This window comes from Lagopus leucura, unplaced genomic scaffold, assembly GCF_019238085.1.
Source record: "Lagopus leucura isolate 7727_CA_CO unplaced genomic scaffold, USGS_WTPT01 Super-Scaffold_100024, whole genome shotgun sequence".
Lineage (NCBI taxonomy): Eukaryota > Metazoa > Chordata > Aves > Galliformes > Phasianidae > Lagopus > Lagopus leucura.
Genome location: NW_024962276.1, coordinates 2,790,591 through 2,809,945, shown reverse-complemented (window position 1 = coordinate 2,809,945; position 19,355 = coordinate 2,790,591). Strand labels below are relative to the sequence as shown.

General features: G+C 46.1%; 2 protein-coding genes across 3 annotated transcripts in view; one reads left to right on the top strand and one right to left on the bottom strand.

Moving 5' to 3' along the window:
* MYBBP1A (MYB binding protein 1a) overlaps window positions 1-5,042 on the bottom strand; it is a 49,580-nt gene extending 44,538 nt beyond the window's left edge. Inside the window, exons 1-8 of the mRNA XM_042879613.1 lie at window positions 4,872-5,042; window positions 4,691-4,786; window positions 3,377-3,460; window positions 2,929-3,003; window positions 2,700-2,807; window positions 2,059-2,249; window positions 1,583-1,750; window positions 625-742 (exon numbers count right to left, since the gene is read on the bottom strand). Of these exons, the coding sequence (XP_042735547.1) occupies window positions 625-742; window positions 1,583-1,750; window positions 2,059-2,249; window positions 2,700-2,807; window positions 2,929-3,003; window positions 3,377-3,460; window positions 4,691-4,786; window positions 4,872-5,042 (1,011 nt within the window). The remainder of the gene's footprint in view (window positions 1-624; window positions 743-1,582; window positions 1,751-2,058; window positions 2,250-2,699; window positions 2,808-2,928; window positions 3,004-3,376; window positions 3,461-4,690; window positions 4,787-4,871) is intronic.
* Window positions 5,043-5,554: 512 nt separating this feature from the next.
* EIF4H (eukaryotic translation initiation factor 4H) lies at window positions 5,555-19,086 on the top strand. Of its 2 annotated transcripts, XM_042879616.1 has the most exons (7): window positions 5,555-5,664; window positions 10,082-10,263; window positions 11,113-11,177; window positions 11,283-11,379; window positions 11,980-12,045; window positions 13,867-14,025; window positions 14,141-19,086. In XM_042879616.1, the coding sequence occupies exons 1-7, from the start codon at window positions 5,606-5,608 to the stop codon at window positions 14,275-14,277; spliced, it is 765 nt and encodes a 254-aa protein (XP_042735550.1). In that variant the 5' UTR covers window positions 5,555-5,605; the 3' UTR covers window positions 14,278-19,086. The 2 variants fall into 2 exon arrangements, with proteins under 2 accessions (XP_042735550.1, XP_042735551.1); XM_042879617.1 differs by lacking the exon at window positions 11,980-12,045.
* Window positions 19,087-19,355: the final 269 nt, after the last annotated feature.

The window sequence follows — 19,355 nt, the reverse complement described above, 5'->3', positions numbered from 1 at the left end:
CATTATTACTCTCCTTTCATTCTTCCTCCCTTTGTAGTAGAGATGTGTTGTTTGCTTGATTCCTAAGTAGGAAGGAGGAAGAGGAGTTCCAAAATCTAATGTCCATATAAAATCTGTGCTAAAGATGTGCTTAATGAAACAAGCACCAAAATACACAAAGAGTAAGTTGTCCTTTTTTGTCTTTGCTCTCAAATGTTCATGCAACACCCAGCAAACTGAGAGACAAAAAGGAGCTTGTAGATATGCAAAATCAAAAGGACTGCCAAAGGATGACATATGACATTGTCAGTATGCTGAGGGCTGCCCTTCCTCTGCTTCCCTCATGGTTAGAGCTTTCTTGACAACATCTATGAAAGCAGTGAATGATTCCAAACTCCTTACCATAAGTATGAATAGCAATACAGAAATAGGCACTAACAGCTAACAATCACAGACTCACTCATCCCACTGCAATCACCATCATGCAATAACCCTGTCAGTAAGAGTCCAAGGTCTGAATCACATATATAATATATATGTATTTCTTAAATACAAGAAGATTAGAAAAGTGGACAAACATAGGGGGGAAGTTGTGCTCAGAACAGTGCCTTTATCCCTGAACATGAGTACCTCCAGAAGACCTACCTGAGTTGTTACAACGTGTTCTCCATAGTGCTGCATCACCCTCCCTTTGAGAACCATCTGCAGCTGATCCAGAGACAGCAATGGGAGAGCACTGCCCAGCAGCCGGTAGCACATGTAACTGAGCAGAAACAAAGAAGATTCTCTCAAATAGAGACAAAGTCACAAAGCCACATAGGAAGATGAGACGGGGGTTGAAACTAGATGATCTTCGAGGCCCTTTTCGACCCAGGCCATTCTAGGACTGTATGACAGAATAAGTGATGGGGACAGGCTGCAAGGACCACGCACAAAGACTGAAGTAAAAAATCCTACTGTTGAAAATATTCCTACTGCCTAGCACAGCTTTCAGATTTCTCCCCAACCACATCCTCTGCCACCTAGAAAAAGATGAGTCCTCACCAGCAGCCCCTTCCTCAACCCACTAGCTGATTCTCTTCTCACTATGTATTCATTTCCACAGGGCTAACAAAAATTTATGTGTTTTTGCAACTTGCTGTCAAATTTTACCAATCTTTTTTTTGTCCAATGGGCCCAAGAACTGTTAGATAGATCCTCAATAGATATATTGAGGATTTTGCTCTAATTTTGTACAATATGAGTTGGAGGAGACAATCTAAGAATCCTGCAAAGATCTAATATTAGACTTGGAAAAGAAGCTGAAACAACTACTGCTAGACTTCAATCCCAGTCACAACCTACTAAAATACAGACTGTGTCAGAACCCAAACCAAAGGAGACCAATAATATTCAGGCATTTTAATGCATCCCATTCTAGCAGAAATCACACTGATAATTCGTGGATTCCTGTAAGGTTTTTCATGAATATCTAAATAACCAGATGTTTCACAGTGTTCATCAGAAAACATCTGCTCCATCCTACCACAGGGCAACAGAAAGACTGAGGCAAGAAACAGAAGGATATTACGGAAAGCAATAAATACTGCACATTAAAACAAACCTCACAGGTCCTGATTTCTCCTTGAATAGCCCATTCTCCACAGCTTCATTCCAAAACAGTTCAAAGGCACCTTCCTTCAATGACACTTGTAGCAAATCAAGCCCAACACTGGGCAATTTCTTGTCCTTCTTCTCTGACTTGGCAGCACTTTCCAGAAGCTCTACAAGCCTAAAAGAAGCAAGAGCAAGGTGTGAAAGATCAAGCCTGCAAGGGAATTGCTGAAGGCCAAATTCATCCTGCTGAACAAGGCAGAATATTTCCTAATCACCAGAGGCAAAACACCTCAGGAGAAATGTCAGAACTGTAATTTAATAACCTGCACAGCTGTCAGCATTTAACCCCCAACATACATAGAAAGTTAGAAAGCATTCCTAGTAGTAAATACAGGCAGGTTTCAGAGGGAAAGTCATACTTCTCTCACAGATAGCCAAGAGACCAAGAATGCTGCATTTAATGGTGGTCATTTAACAACTTACCTGGGGATATTTTCTTCATTTACAATAGTAGGTGAGCCAAACAGCTTCTTTAGCTTTTTAGGTTTTAGAACACCAGGGAATTTCTGCATGCCCACAAGTAAAAGGTGCAGGTTCTCTGGAGATTTGAAGGCTGACGTCAGATCAGCTTGCAAGATGCCAAACAGCACCTCCTCAAACACAGTTTCAGGAACCTGGACAGAAATTAAGGTTTGAGAGTATGTGAGAAACATCTGAGGGCATTTTAGTTTAGTATATTAAAACACCTGCATTGTACAGCGTTTTACAAAACGCCTGTGGTGTTTCAAAAACTTTACAACTAATCTTTATGGTGATGCAACCAAAATTAATCCAGTTTTTGTCCAGTACTGCCATACAGTCCCCCAGGAGCTGAACCACACAGAATGGGACAATATGTTGTTAGTAAGCATGGGTTCGTCCATGATGGAGTCAGACTAAAGTAAACCAGAGCATCCTTCCCAGAACAAAAGCATCTGCTCACAGACAATTTAGAACATTGCTCCCAGTTTAAATTTACTCTTCCATAACCCTCCCTCAACTTTTAGCTAAGAACAAACAAATGAAAAAGCAGTTCCCAAAGCAAAGCCTTCCCTCCTCCCACCCACCGCAGGCCGTGGCCATACCTCTGACAAAATGTCAACAAGGGTTTTGCGAGGGAGATCTCTGAGGTGTGTTTGGTGATGTGCCAGCTGCTGCAGAAGCTGGATGCTCTCCAGCAGAGCCTTCTGGTCCTAGAAAGGAAAGACAACTCAAAAAGCAAAGGCTCGCAGCCTTTCCCTCTATACGCTCTCTATTTCAGGCAGCCCTAGAACCACTGCTGACAAACACCAAAAATAACGATGGTAATGTTACCTTGACAAGCCGGCCAGATTGGAACAGAGCCATAACTCCAAAAAAGTTTCCAAAAGCAGCATTTCTTACAAGCTTCTGAAAAGGAAAGAATAGCGGAATAAAAACCCAACCCCCTGAGAAGTTACATCTCATATTCAGCTACGCTTCTGATCTGTGGAACAAGGTGCCTGGAAGATTTAGCCTAGAACATCCTGCCAGATGAAGATAAGAAACCCAAAACCAACCTCCAGCACCATGTTTAATAGTGCCTGTCATTGATTATCTCTCTGTCACATGGCCAAATCTCAGTTAAAACAGTGGCAGACAACAATGCCATCTATTTTCAGCTTTCAGAAATACTTCACTTTTTTTCACTGCATGAACCCCAAAGCCACACTGTCCAGGTTCCAGACTCCCGAAGAGCAGAGAACAACCAGCTGCTGGCCAATGCTGCTACAAAAAAACTCACCTTTTTCACTTTTTCGAGATTATGCTTTTCTTTTATCTGTTCCAGGACACTGCACAGTGGGATTTCCTCAAAAGCCTGCAAAACCTAAGGAGATGGATGAGACACCTCAGTTGGAAACTCTTGCATTCTATGAAGATTTACCAAGTTCAGCCAAAACGGGGCTGAGCATCAGATGTGCTACTTCATTAGAGTAGAATAGAGAAGAACTAGAATTAGAACCAGTGCAGAAAGAATCACAGAATCACAGAATGGCCAGGGTTGGAAGGGACCTCAAGGCTCATGAATCTCCAACCTCTCTGCCACATTCAGGGCCACCAACCTCCACATTTCATAGCAGCCCAGGCTGCCCAGGGCCCCATCCAACCTGGCCTTGAACACCTCCAGGGACGGGGCATCCACAGCCTCTCTGGGCAGCTGTTCCAGCACCTCACCACTCTCATAGTAAAGAACTTCTCCCTGACATCCAGCCTAAATCTTCCCTCCCTCAACTTAAAGCCATTTCCCTTTGTCCTGCTATCTACCCTTTCAAAGAGTTGATTCCCCTCCTGTTTGTAAGCTCCAGACCTAGCATGACTAATAATAAAAGCATTCTGCTGCAATCATATGAACCTATAACAGAAGCAACAAAACCTTTCAGCAAGGCCTTGACCTAAATGGGAAGAAAACAGGCCCTGCTGTATCACCAGCTTGTTAGGTGAGATAGAGTCACATCCCACTGGGGACCTCCACTGCAGGAACTCACTGACTTATAATTATAGACTCGATGTCTACAATATTATAGACTTAAACAGCACTGAGAAAAGACCACTGAGATCCCCAAGTCCAACCCCAACCCACCCCACCATGCCCACTGACCACGTCCTTCAGTGCCACATCCCCACGGAACACCTCCAGAACAGTGACAACCACCCTGTGCAGCTGTGCCAATGCATCACAGCTCTTTCTGATAAGAAATTTCTTCTAATGTCCAACCTGAACCTCCCCCGGCGTGCTATCACCATCACCTTTCATCCCATCGCTGTCACCTGGGAGCAGACAGATCTCCACCATGCTCCAACCTCCTTTCAGGGAGGTTTGCTCTTTTCTCATAGATAAGTGCTAATGTCCCACCCTCAGTGCTATGTAGGGTGGTCAAATGCCCACCTACTCCTTCCCTATTTTTCATGACCAGCCTCATCACTGAAGTCTCCGCCTCACTTATTAGGCCACAGCAAGCAACTTTTAAACACAACGTGTGTGATACCAGAGGAAAACGTCCTTGCATCTTCTAAGGCAAGAAATAAAAGTATCCTGTCGTGACTCCAACGCACTGACCTGTGCCAGGGCCAAGCTGAATCCCGGCCTCGCAGCCTCACGCGTGGCTCCCAGCCCCTCCACCAGGCGCTTCAAGGCGTACTTCAGTTCTTCATCCTGAAACAGAGCCAGGCGGTGACAGCTGCCCCGCACGGACCCGAACGGCTCGGAGCCCCGCCGCTCCCCAGCCGCATTTCCTCACCTCCCCGCCGTCCTTCAGGTGCCGCAGCAGATTTTCGGTAGCCTCCAGCCGCACGTCCTGCTCGGGTTTGGCGATATCCCAGAACAGATCGAGAAAAGCGCGGCCCTTCCGCAGCACCCCTCTGGGATCGGCCGGCACCGCCCCGCCGCGCCGCGCTCCCGGCTCCGCCATGCCGCTCCTCCGCACGTGGGGCCGCCGCAGCGCCGCCCGCTCCGCCTCTTCCGGGGCAGCGGGGACGGAGCGGGCGCGGGGCCGCCGGTTGTGCCCGAGCGACGCGATCCGCTGCTCGCGGACCTCCCCTCTTCGAGGGATGCCGCCGTGCCCTCGTGGGTCAGATTTGGTCCCGAGGCGCCCGCCGGTGGAGATGGAGGACCCGAAGTACTCAGAGCCTCCGCAAACGTACAAACAAACAGCGCAACTCCTTTATTTCTAATCACCCGCGCGATTTTCACTTCGTACCGAAAGCTCCCGACACGCGAATCCCGCAAAGCGGCCCAGACGCAGCGCGGAACCGCCGCACCGCACGGCACAAAGGCGCAGCGCCGCGCCGCCCGCCTGTGACGGGGCGCTGGGATTTTCTGTCAGGCAGCGGCTGGGGCAGCCCGTCCCGGCGCGGCGCTGCAGACAGGCACCGGCAGGGGCAGCCCTGGCGCGCGCGCCGCCGTATATAAGCGGCGCGGGGTCCTCGTGGCGCGGTCCTGTCACGCTCGCACGGGGTGGAGGCTGAGGTGGCGATGGCGGATTTCGATCCTTACGACGATCGGGCCTACAGCAGCTTCGGCGGCGGCCGGGGGTGAGCTGAGGCGCCTGGGGGGGGGGGGGGGCGGAGCCGGGGTATGGGTCACCGGGAAATGTCGGGAGCTCCCCGGGGAGCGGAGAAGGAAGCAGGGAAAGGCGCTCCGTGACCCCGGCCTGGGAGGAGGGGGCGCGGCCCGGCCGGGCCTAGCGTGGCCCCTGCGCCGTGCGATAGCGGGAGAGGAGGCAGACGGGCGGCGATGCCGCCTGCGGGAGCTCCTCGGCTCCCCTCGTTGTCTAACCCGGGTGGAGGGGGCCGAGACCACGGGGGGCTGGGATGGGGTGGGGGCGATCCCTCGGTTAGGCGGATGAGTGCCGCCAGGGTTGCGGTGTGGCGGCTCGGAGCTTCGGGGAAGGGCGGGAGGACGCGGTGTGCGGCAGTGCGTGTCTGCCGGCCCGGGGGCGAGCGGGGGGAGGGGATGGAATACAAGGAATACAGGATACGAGGAGGTGCTGGGCCGGAGCCGAGGCGGGCCGTGCGGAGCTCTTGCAGGGCCGGGCCGGGAGGACGGAGCTTCCCGGGAATGAAGGGTTCGAGGAGGACGGGAGGCCGCGAGACGGCAGAATGGAAAAGCCCCGGGAGCGGGCGGCGCTGCGATGCCCGTGGCGGGAGGGGCGCTTCGGTCAGCGCCGTGAGCTGCACGCGGCACCGAGGCGCGGGGTGACTCGAAATCACCGAGCCGTAGCAACGGAGCTCGGCTCTGCGACTTCGGCGGAGGCTGGATGTGTTGGAGGAGTGGAAAGTGGGCTACAAAAAGCAATAGCGATTTGGAAGATTGCCTTAAATCAGGTTAGGAAATTCAGGTAGTTGGTTTCTTGAAGGTTGGTGCAACGCAAGTTAGTGTGCAATAAATTAAAACAGTAGGCATAAAACTGTGAAATAAACTGTTTGCAAGCAAGTGTTAATGAGTATGCTGCTTTTATAGCTCAGTTTTTCAAGAGGTGCTTTCTAAACAGTGTTTTCATCCTCTGTGGTTAAAGGAATAAATCAGTTTCATCTCTTTGGCAGTTCAGGTAGCAGGGAGTATAGCTGAGGTCAGAACAGGGGTGAGTTTTTGTATGTGGGCAGAGCAGTACTTAAACTTTCTGAATTAGCTGTTCTGCACATGTTTATCCTTTGTCTAAAGGGGAGACATCCCAGAGCAAACAGATGATACAGCCACTTAGAAATCTGCTTTGACAATGATAACAGCCTGAAGTGGCATTTGACACTCGTAACTAATTCAGATGCTGCTGTAGAATCTGCCCTTGTCACTGTAGGCGTGTAACATGAAGTAATAAAGCTGAAATTAAAATGTGCCTTTCATATTCAGATTTCTTGAAGAGAGTACTTAAACTTGCTCTCAGGCAAGGCTCAGATGCATGCTTTACTGAATCAAAGTTGAAGTAATTAGTAGGTGCCTCTGCAGACGTCCCTGCTAAGTTACTAGCACCTGATTCAAAGATAGCTCCCTCTGCTTCATGTGAGGTCTTATAATGCGTAGCATAGTGAAAACATGGCTGTTAATTCTTGAAGGTTCTGGTTAAAGAATCCTTTTTAATTCCTGAGGGCTCTGGGACTGCAGGAACAGGGTGAACTCAGTTGAGATGGAGTTTCTCAAAGCTGCATTTTTCATAACCTTGGTCTGCATGAAGAGTTAACGTGAGATACCAGTGTGACAGATATGAAGTGGCAGTTCCCAACAAACTCTGGCATCCCTGAGACATCTGCCCTGTTCTCTTATTTCTCAGAATTACACTGGAAGAACGACAGAAGATGTCTGTGACTTGATGGGATGGGATTTTGCTGTACTTGAGATGTCTGGTAGTTACTTTATTTACAAGTGACTTTATTTCAGACAGAAAATATGCTGTTAACACAAATAACAAAAAGGTGTAAAACATTCTCATCAAAAAGGCAGAGAGAGAAGTGTGAGACTCTCGTTTAGCTATTAAGTAACAGCTCTCCAAAATAAGTCTAGTTTAATATTTTTGACAGATTTTCTGAAAAGAGCAGCAGAACATTGTGGGAGTACCTTCAGAATCATGGCTTGGTTGCTCCTTTACTTCACTTTGGCCTTATGAGGTCATCTGGCTTAGTCAACCAAAAAGTAACCTGATTATAGAGGTGCTTCTTCCTGCCTTTGCTAGAAACAAACTTCCTTGGCTTTCTGGAAAAATATATTTATGTGCTCACTTCTCCTGTGCAGATGATGTCATTGTTACCTCATTGTGTCTCAGCAAGGGTTGCACTGAGTGGGAAATGCAGGCATGAGTACTTTGGTGTGACCCAGGTCACTGAGTTCAGGGGTGTTTTTAATTATAGTGGACTTACTGTATTTTGTTACAAACTGAGCACATTGCTGCAGTCTTACCTGGTTCCTGGATTCAGCCTTATGTATTTTCAGCATTGAAAAAATGCAGCAAAGTGTAGGAACAGCTTCTTCTGGTGCTGTAAAAATAGTAGAGGCTGTACACGAGCCTTGTGGGCTGCTATTTGAAACCCTGTTTGTGGCCACTGGTGCTCCTCAAATGATCCAGGACACCAAATGTGTAGTTATTTCATAACTGAGGCCTTCCTAGAACAGTTCCGTGCTAATTCCACTTTCTAAGTGGAGATAGCTGTAGTCGGAGCCCTGGCTGATACCCTCCTTCCTGCACTGGCACATTGCCTTCCAGCTGGCTGGATCACCTTGTTGATAGGATTTAGGATGGGCCTTCAGATGAATCAGCTTGCTGAGCCGGATGATTGGCAGCCCAATAAACATGGTGAAAATCAGCCTGAGCAATTTTGATGTGGTGGAAGGATTTAAACGTTGAGACTTTAGGCTGTCAGTTAAATGTATGGCATTTTAATGGCTGTTTGTGAGGTCATTGATGAAAATAAAGGACAAAGACATGCAACTTCTGCATGTTTCTGAGCTTCCTCGAGCAGCTCTGCATCCTTGAGCTCTTTCTTAAAGCTCAGTCATGTGGCTGAAGTAAATATTGATATACATCCATAGCATGCAGATACAGAAGCTTTGGTTCTCGAGTGTGTTTTAGGTTTGTTAACAAGAGGAAGGCAGATATGGGATATTGTCAAAAGCACTTCAATATGAACCTGGGTAGATGCTAGTTAAAGATATGCAGGTTTTGACTCCAATACATGCAGCAACACGCTGGTGTTGTTGGGGGCAGCTCCTGCCTGGTAGCACCAATAGGCACAAAGGACAGGCCTGCCTTGCAAGAGTTAAGGAATCTTATCCAAGATTTCAACATTGTCCTTCATTTGCAATAAAATATTTATTCTGGAATGAAGAAGGGGGGAAAAAAAAAAAAAGGTGGACAAATACGTTGCTTGTCCTCTGGATTTTTGGCTGCGTGCAACTAGCCAGAATAATATTTGACCCTCTGCAGAGATCTAATTAGTCCTTGCCATCCTAGCAAAGCCTGGCTTAATACACGTTGTGTTCCAGTGCCCTTTTAAATGCACAGTGACTGCCTTGGAAAGGGAGCAGCCATGAACAAAATCCAGTACAAACAAGGTACGGAAGGAGAGAATGGGGCAGAGTCAGAGGAAGCATCTCAGATAATTGTCTGCTTAGGCAACACAGATGGCACTGCAGGGTTGCCTGAGGCATCCTGCAGTCAAGAGATGCAGGAGCTGTGAGTTAAGGGCCTTTGCTCTCTGTAATAGAGATCAAAGTTATCTTTGGATGCTTAGACTGCATGGGAGATGAGCACAGATGTGTTACATTCATGTGGTGAAGAATTTAGCTGCCACTTCTCTAGTTCCTCAGCAGCCAGTGCTGATGGATTTAACGGAGTGAGGCTGAGAAAGGGTGGGAAAAGACAACTTTGTTTTCTTCTGCCTTATTCATGAACCGCAAAGGAAGAAGGAAACATCCAACACCACTGAAACTGGGTTTTTCTGCCTTCAGAATGTCTCGTTCAGCTAAGCTGTTCAGCGTGTGTTGCAGATCAGGCAGCCTTTAGATATCTGACAGCTGATCCCTGCGGTGACTTTTCAGGGTCAAAAGATGTTTAAACTATCGTGGAATTGATGATACGCATTTGATTCAATGCTTTGTTTCCACGTAAGCTTCAGGATAGGTCTGTGCCATGCAAGTATTTCTTTACTGCTATAAATTACTCCTAAAATCTGGTCTGGGCTGTGTTTTTCTTAGAGTAGTGAACAGTGTGGATAGCTCTACATTGCTGCAATCATAATGGCTCGTGATACAGGGAAGTTCATTCTTCGTCTTCCCCCACTGGAGTACTGGTCAGGTAATACAGTAAAGCAGAGAGCAGCACTGTTGTGGAGGTGATGGGCCTCTAACAGATAAAGGGCCTCTAACAGAAGTCGGGGAGAAAATCCACTCCCAAAAAGTCAGTGGGTGTCACCCTGCCCTGCGGGGAGTCACGTTCAGAAATGGGCTGTGCTTCCTCACCAGGTCTCGTGGTGGTGGCCTTGGTTCACGCAAACAGAAAGAGCTGCCAACAGAGCCCCCCTTCACAGCCTATGTGGGAAACCTCCCCTTCAACACTGTCCAAGGAGACATAGATGCCATCTTCAAGGATCTCAGTGTAAGGAGTGTACGACTAGTCAGAGACAAGGAAACAGATAAATTTAAAGGTGAGTGTTCAGAATTGCTTTAGTTTTGGATTGCTTACTGGGAGGAGAAAATTATCTGCTTTCAAAATCTTTCTAATGACTAATTTCAGTCTCTGCTGTAAAGTTAGTTTGTTGTTCTGCCATGTTGGCTTACACAAGGTCTTTCACCAACAAATAAGTTGATATTGGCCCCCTCATGAAAGACTCTTAAGCCTTCTTTCTTTGTGTTTTTTTATGTTTTGTAATAAAATTGAAGTGTCTGACTCACCTAAGATTGAACATCTTAAGTTTAGAGTGTGTGCATAACCTTTCTTTTGCTCAGAAGATTCCCATTGCTTTGCCTTTAGAAGAGCAGCAGGTGTTCTAGAGCAAGTGAATCATACTAACATCGGAAGTAGCTCATGGAAAGGAAGTGTATTCCTAAGTGACTTTGTTAGAGGATAAGGGTTTAATGCAGGGAGCCTGAGAGAAGACACAGTGAATTCACTGCGATGTGACAAATCAGGTTGCCACCAGCAGGTACCTCAGCTTCTTGTTTAAAGATGCTAATAGCAAATGTCAATATTCAGCTACATACCTGTCTTACTCATAAATGAAATGTCACCTGTCATGAGAACGTAAAGGGAAGGAAACTCAGGCTCCTACTTGTGTAGTGCCTGTGCAGAGTTCTGTGCAGGAGCTGCCCCAGCTGTTAATAACCGTAGGTATAAATTATAAATGAGTTCATCTTTAACGATGGTTGACTGGAGTCGTGTACATCTTGCACTTAGCCCTGCCCGTAGCTGGAAGAGAAGGGAGGTATTTGGGAAGAGAAGCTTCTTACAAATGCCTTCTTAAATGCTGGGATTAACTGATGAGTTCTTCTTCCAGGATTTTGTTACGTAGAGTTTGATGAAGTGGAGTCACTCAAGGAAGCTCTTACATATGATGGCGCAGTAAGTATATTTCCAATTGATTTGTGAAACAGGTGAGCACAAGTCTCACACTTCTTGGCAGCCCAGCTAGCAAACTCTGAAGGGATTCTCCTCTTTATTTAACAGCTTTTGGGTGACCGATCACTGCGAGTGGACATAGCGGAAGGCAGAAAACAGGATAAAGGTGGCTTTGGTTTCAGAAAAGGCGGACCTGATGACAGAGGTGACTTCTGTTTTCCTAGATACATGCTTTTTAAATATAGCTATTGTAGTGACCACTTCTGGTGTGAACTAATGCATGCAGGGCACACAGATCAACATGAAGATGTACGGGAAGGAGAATCTGTCTGCGTTGTCTGAAACGTAGCTGCTGCCGCTCCTGGAATGCCTGGAGTAGATGTGCTTTGTGTCCAAGAGCTGAATGTGCTGTCACTCCTAACCCAGGAAGTGAGACCAACCCCCCTAGCAGTGTGCACGGTCTGGCAGAGGACAATCATAAGCCCAAGAGTCTGATCTGCTGCTATTTTCTTACGATACAAGAAAGTGAGCGATGTCTCATGGGAGAGCAGGCTTTGCTGATCATAAGTCTAACTTCACTGAAGTTTTTCATACAGCGTGTAGTGGGGAAGCTTTCCTGACCACGTATTTTTGGTTAATATAAACTAATCATTTGTTCCTTTCCGATGGAACTTGGCAGTACTGAAATGAAGAGCTTCCAGCAGCCTGGCATTGGATATTGAAGGACTGGACTTAGGTTTGGTGTCCCCTTGATCAGTCTTTCCCACAGCTTTAGACCTGAACACAATTGTGGCTTTTTTCCTAGGAATGGGAGGAGGTTCCCGAGAATCCAGAGGAGGTGGATGGGATTCCAGAGATGACTTCGGTTCTGGTATCAGTATTAACACTTCTATAGGCAGCCTCAAAGGCACCAAAATGTTCTCACTTCCATGTCAGCTGCATTTGTCCCCATTTCTGTTCTGATTCAATCTACTGTGTGCCAGCTCTGGATGTGCTGTGGCTGCAGTGGAATTCTTAAAGGGGAAACTTGAATTGCTTTGTAACAGAGGAAGTGGTCTTAATTTTAAGTTTTTATGAAATGATTCAGGTGACAGAACATTGAATGTTGGTGGTGGTGTCAAGGTTTTAAGCATTGCATTTCTTAGGCGTGAAGCCAAGAATATTTATTTAATAGTAGCAGAAGCAGACAGGTCATGTGGAAAAATTGATATTGGTGCTGTGTTCTCTCAGTGTAGAGGTTTTAACCTTTTAAGATGTAATGTCATGCCCGTAGTCCTGAAACAAATGACATCTCCAAAGGTGTGTTAGAGTTCCAAAGCATATTTGCATGCAATTCCTGAAACTCAGGTCTGTTGCAGTCGTGCCAGTGGCAGCAAATAACTGAATTTGCTGAGTTAGAAGGTGGTGATGGAGCCACTGTGTTTGTTTTTGACTTCCAGTTAATATCACCTTGGATACTTATAACTAGGAATTAACACCTGTGCTTTTGTCCTCTGAAATTGTGGGTTTGGCCCATTTTCTGATGGGGAGATGTTGGCAAGTGCAGTGTTGCAATGTCTGGTCTCTGCATGAGTGCAATGGACAAAGCAGAAGGAAGGGTGACAGAGCACACCATGGCCCTAGCATGGAACTGAAGCATGATGCTGGAGAGAACAAGCTTGCTACAGTGCTGTGCTTAACCTGCCTTTGTAGCTAAGCATTCTGGTGTCAGTCTCCATAGCCTTGTAGCTTTTTTGGCAGCTTTCAAATACAGATGTGTTTCATCTGGACGAGTGATTTGTGTGCCAGAAGTTTAGCATTTAAGTCTTAGTTGCTACAGAAGCTTTTCTGAGATTCCACTGCATTGGATCAAGTCTTTAAAAATGCTGTTTGGCACTGCAGCAGAAAATGGTCCTGCAGCTCTACCAAATGCTAAGTGGGAGCAGAAACATTCAGATGGGAACACAGCTTCTAAGAGCCTTCTGGAAAACTGATTCAATTCCACTTCAATATTTTACTAGATTGAAATATCTTCCTCCCATTGAATGTAGATGGAATGATGGAGAAATCTGCCCAGATAGACATTGGTATGAAATGGAAGTCAAGTCAGTGACAGGCAGTTTTTGGTGGGTTTTGATACACAGACTGAAGAAATGTAGTCAGTTTCATATTTAAAGTCTGAATTGCATTTTTTTTTCCTAGCTCTTTCATTAGTGTAGTAACTGCCCTGCCAGTTAATAGCACAAGTGGAAAGCTGTGGAGTTTCTTTACTCCCTGGTTCTTTTCCCATTTGCTCTATTTCTGCAGGTTTCATGCTAAGGCTGTGAGCAGTGTGATCTTCTGGCTGCAGCAGCACTCGTGGTACTGCTAGTGTTACCCCTGAATTCACCTTACAGTGTTAAGTCTGAGGTTAGGTTGAGGCACATACTTTAACACTGCTTGATGACCCCTCCTCAGAGACTGAGCAAGGCTGAGCCTCTAGGTGAATAAATCAGGTTCTGACTGTGGCACAGTGTGGTTTCGTATGGAATCTTGTGACTCTTCCAGAACATGTTAGAAATCTGTGAAGCAACCTGTCTACAGACAAAGGCTCTCAGTGCATCATCTTGGACTGGCAACAGTGACTTGCAAGGCTTTCCAGTCATCCAAATAAAAATCTAGATTGAAAGTACTGTGAAGTGTGCCCTCTAAATTCAGCCTTTTCCTTCTTCAGGATTCAAAGATGACGATTTCCTGGGAGGCCGGGGTAGAGGAGCTCGCCCTGGAGACCGACGGCCACCAGGTGCCTTAATGGGAACTGGTGGCACTGGTCGTTTCCGAGATGGGCCTCCGCTTCGTGGATCCTCCATGGACTTCAGAGAGCCAACAGAAGGTAAACTCGTCTGTAACACAAGCTTTCCTTTAAGAATCACTGTGGTTTCCTTCATGAGATTAGAGCTGCTACCCTCGGCAGACGAATCTTACAACCTCGCTGTTTTTTCTTGCAGAGGAAAGAGCGCAGCGGCCCCGGCTTCAGCTCAAACCTCGAACAGTTGGTACTCCCCTCAATCAAGTAGCCAACCCAAATTCTGCTATCTTTGGTGGAGCCAAGCCCCGAGAGGAAGTAGTAAAGGAGCACGACTGAGCTTGGTGTTGAGAGGGAATGGGGAGGCGGGAGAAAACGCAAGACAGTACAGAGTGACTAGCTCTGCTGGAATGTCAACCCTGCAGTTTACCATTCCTGCCATCTGGCATTTGTCCTCTTTGAAACCGAAAACACAGAGCTTGTGAATGCATGTCAGCTGTTAACAAGTGGTTTTTAGTATGTTCTTGGCTTTGCTGTATCTAGTGCCTGCTTTGTGCTGAGTTTCCTCTTCTGTTTCCTTCCGAGCAGCACAGTTGCCAGTAGATAAGGCAGTGTGGCTGCTTCCACGAGTGTGGAGGTCTATGGACAAAGGTGCTGCTTCACTTCCTCCTTTCTGGGTTTATTTTACTTTAGAAGCACAGGTTAGACTTAGTTATTACCCTGTATTGTTTCCTTTCACTTCCTCAGTGCTCCTCTTCTGACCAGCATGTCTTGTTCTGTATTGCTGTGGCTCTGAAGAGGAAAACTGGAGAGTCCAGATGAGTTGAACTGAATAATTTACAGTTCTAACCATGTGGTGAAATACCATTTAGGATAATTGATGAGTAGTTGTATAGAGCAGAGCCCCTTATAAAGCTAAGGAGGTAGCTGCCCAGGTTACCTGGAAGTATCAATAGCTGCAAATAAAGTTGGCTGACAAGCCTGGCAAATAGGTGGAATCAGTATGGATAAAGCACCTGCCAGCAGAGTGCTGCTGATTGCTTTTTGTAGACTTCAAAATGGTATGATACTACACTCCTGAGCTTGAAGTTAGTGCTGCAAAACTGTGCCTGTTTGAGCACAGCTGCTCACTGGCTTTTTTTCTGCTTACATTTCTTTAGGTTTTACATGTTTGGTAAGTTTTTAAATGAAGTTTCTACAGGTAAAATTGACTTTTTTATTTTTCTTTATGGAGTATATACTTTGCCATGCAGTATGTAATTGCCATTATCCCCTGTATTTCTTTGCCCAGTGGTGTACAGTTTTAAGACCTCTGCTTTCACAGTACCATTAAAATGGGCAGATTAGAAATAGTTATGCTATAGATTCTCTTCATGTAGAAGTTTGGGTGAAAAGCGTTTCTAATTGCTGCATCTCTCTGAACTCAAAGTGTTTCTTGCAGTTGTTGGGTGTTCTGTGTGGGAGGAGGGAGGGGAAACTGGCGCTAAGGGGGAGAGAGCACATGATGTTTGACAACAGGATCTGGATCTTTAACACTGAAGGATGGATACATCCAATGCATGAGAAACGTGGGCCCCTACTACCAGTGCTGACAGCTTTCAGATACAACCAGCACACCAAAGTTCTTGGAAGCATGGCTGCTTCACTGCCAGCATCGCTGCTAGTGGTGAATTTCTTCTTAAAGTTACTTCTGTCATGTCAGAGTCCCAGCAACTCACAGAACTGCTCTTTCCTTCCTTCTGCCTGTCACTTAATCTGCTTCTGAGATAAGAACCATTTGTCTAACACTAATAATTAATTTAAGACAGACATGCATTTGTGTGGTTGTATTCCAAACCAATTAGTGACCTATTTACATCTTCAATGTGGAAAAGATTTTAAGAACAAACTCCCATATAAAATTCACCTCTAGTCAAGACAGTTGACTTTTAAATGTTTAAAAAAAAAAAAAAAAAGAACAAAAAAAAAAAAGAAAAAAGAATTCCAAACACTTAACACATTCTGCTTCATAACAAAATAAATTTATGGATATGGTATTTTGTGAATGATCTTTTAAATAAAAGAAAACATTAAGTAATATTTAACACTGGTCTTTATTTGAGTCTGCTGTAGCTTGTGTCCATCTCCCCCTCCAAAGTTCTTTAACACTGTATTAATTTGGAAGTAAGAGACACTTAAATAAGGGGGGTTGGAAAGATGAAGGGAAGAAATATAAGACTGTAGTGCTGGACAAATCCAGGCTGTAGGAGGCAGTGAAGTAAAAATCACGTAGAAGAGGAAGCAAGCTCAAGTTTAGTCCTGTGGCTTCAAGCTCTATTGCAAAGGCTGCAGGGCAGAATTCGGAAGTAGTTCAGCTTGTGTTTCCTAAAGCTCCTGGTAAACATTTTCCAGCAGCTGAGTTCTGCTGCCCTCTGAAAGCAGTGCCCTGTGTGATGAAGGGCAGAACGTGTGCTTTCAGTTGGGAGTGGTGCGTTTTAGTGTGGTGTGTTTGGTAAGGCAACATGAACAGATCAGCTGGCTGTTTTCTGTCTGGTTTCTCCCAACCTTACTTGATTTGTTTCCTGCTGGATGTAACTGTTAATGATGTTGCTGCCCTATGTCTTTCAAGTACATGCATACTGCAGGGTGAGTTAAAAGCCATGTGTTCAGTTTTTGTAATAGAAGAAATGAGCTTTGGCCTTCCTACTGGTTTTTCTGCTTTCCATAGTATGAAATGATGGGAAGTGTTAGTCTTCCAGCTGTTCAGTCTGCTGTGTATCCTCAAACTTGCTATCCTGACAGCTTGAGCAGAGGATCCAAATCCCTCTCAGGAGTGACTTGCTGAGGCAGGCTGTACAAGCACTGACTGTCCGACGTGGCTGATCTCAGATGCAGAAGGGCTAATTGGCTGGAGATGGCATCCTTCAGCTGCTTCCACAAGGCTTGCTCGTAGTTGGTCTTGCAAACATAACTGTGGTGGCAATAATTTCATTACTCTGCATGGTTGTTCTGTTTTTTTTAGTTGAAGTAACACTGATTTGTAAGGGGAGGAAAAAAAAGCTCATCTCCTTCAAGTTTCTCTACCTGCTGACCTTTCACTCAGTAGTTTTCTACTAGTGAAAGCAGCCCAATCCCAAAATAGTCTATTTTCAGTACTTCAGACACAAATTTGCGTTGCCTGGTTTCCTTTGGGTTCTACCTTATTTGGACAGTTGAAAAGGCTTTTATTTCCATAGGGTTGGTTGTTTTGTAGGAGGAAAGGAGGTGACTCCCAGCAGCAAAAGGCAGCTCCAGCCTTGTGCCTCAGGGCTGACTGTTGTGTGTGAAGTGCTGCCGATCTGCTGGTGTGACTGAGGAGCCTGCTGTGCTGACACTGAAGTTCTGTTAGGTGCACTGCAGCTGTGGTTGAGAGTTACAGCCAAGACTTGCAGTCCTGGGGCCATTTTGAGTAGTGCTGGTGTCTTTACAACCTGTCCTGTGAGTTCTGTTGTAGTTTCAGTACCAACTGCAGCACGTAGCCTGCTGGGAGCATCGCTGCCTGTAGTGAGAGCTGCTGACTTTGTCTGAAGAGAAATAAGATCTTGAAAATCTTACAGCAAATCCTATTACATCTTTCTGTAAAAAAAAAAAAAAAAAAAAAAAAAAAAAAGTAATCAAGCTGGTAAATCTTGAAATACAACCATCAGAGCACAGTAAATTTCACAGCTTCTCTTGTCCCACTGTCTGCTTTCAACAGGAGCTCTTTGCAGCGACTCCTCCAGGCCTGTCTCCATTCACCTGGAGTGTCTGCCTGCTGCAAGCAGTGCACTTTGAAGCCAGGTGTAGGTGGCTGATCTTCTAACCTTGCAGCACTCCTTTGTGTGTGGAAGTGCATCTCATGGTTGCTCGGATGCTTTCAGCAGGAGCAGGTCGGTAAGCCTTCATCCCAGGGCTCTGGAGGACAGGCTGTTAGTTGGCATCCTGACGTGTTGTGGCGCAGGTCAGTCAGCACTGCAGTGCTCAGGCGTCCCTTGGATTGGATTTGTGGGATTTTGCAGTTTTGTAGGTGATGGCTGTCTCATATTTTTACACAAAGGAATTTCTGGGGCTGGAGAGGGGTTTGATTTCCAGCTGAGACTGGAGCGTTCTAACCTGGTAGAATCCCTCCTTGTGTCTGCCTTGTGTCTGCCACTTATCCCACTACACGATTGCAAGGAACCAAGTGTATTTGAAGTAGCAGAGGGCCATCTTTTAGTGGGTACATGCATTTTACGTTTATATATTCTGCAGTTTTTTCTGTTTGTTTTGTGATACTGTTTGCTCTAGTGATATTAAAGCAAGCTAAACACGGCCATTTAAAGCAGTGTAACCATATTCATTGACTTTGCTTTCTGAAATGGTTTAATCCTGTAGTGACTCTCAAGCCTGGTGCACATTAGTAATAGCAATATCCTGATGATGTTCTGGGCCAGCTGGAGAAATGTCCTTCCAAAGCTCCACGTGTGCAGCTTGCAGCTTTTCTGCTCTTCAGGAGCTGTGCAGGAGCCCTGCTGGCGTCTGCTCTCTTCTGTGCAAAACTCAGATGGACACAAGGAATGGAGATCAGGCTGTGGCCGCACACAGTGTCACAGTGGCACTGTTATTAGGTCGTACATCACAGTCCTCGTGTTACTGTAGCTGTTCAGGTTACTCAATCAAAAGCATTTTAGGGTTTCCTGTTCCATAGCTTTTCCCATAGCTGAGTGACTCTGTGGCTTTGCCTGCTCCTTGCAGACTGATTTTAACTTCCTTCAGCTTCCCTCGTTTCTGTCCCTTTTGCAGCAAAGTGTGCCCAAGGGCTTTAAGGACCTCCAGCACCCTTACAGAAATGCTGCTTACCTGTGAGTTCCTGCACTCCCCAAGGTTGGTGTCATTGCTGGGAACATTGCTGGTTGCCACCTTGCTGCCCAGTAGGTTTCAACCAGGTCAGTGTTCATCGTGGCAGGGATTTCCTTCCCACTATGAGACCGTTTTGTTTTGTCACCGTGCTCCCAAAATTTGCCTCTTCCTTTTAAACGAACCAAAAAAAAAAATAAAAATAAAAAAAAATGACTGAGTACCTCTATGAACCCCTGCAAAACCTGTACTGTAACGAATCTGTACAATTTGTATTGCTGTACAAAACTCCAATAAAAGCATTCAAACCTTCTAGGTTTTGTGTTCAACTAGCAGAATTATTTTGTCTCCGTGGATGAACCGAGCAGGATAAGAATGGGCAGAAGCTTTATAGCACCGCAGGGTTATGGAGAGTCAGCCTTTGCAAACGTTACTTGGGCAGGTTTTTGTCGAGCTGGAGCTCAGAGCTGTGAGCTTCCTTTCCACTGGGTGGTAGCAGCACGTATCTGTGGCTGTCCAAGAGCTGCTTTCGCTTTCAGCGCGGTGAGATCGGATTTGCAGTGGGGCGTGCAGCTGGGGCGCGG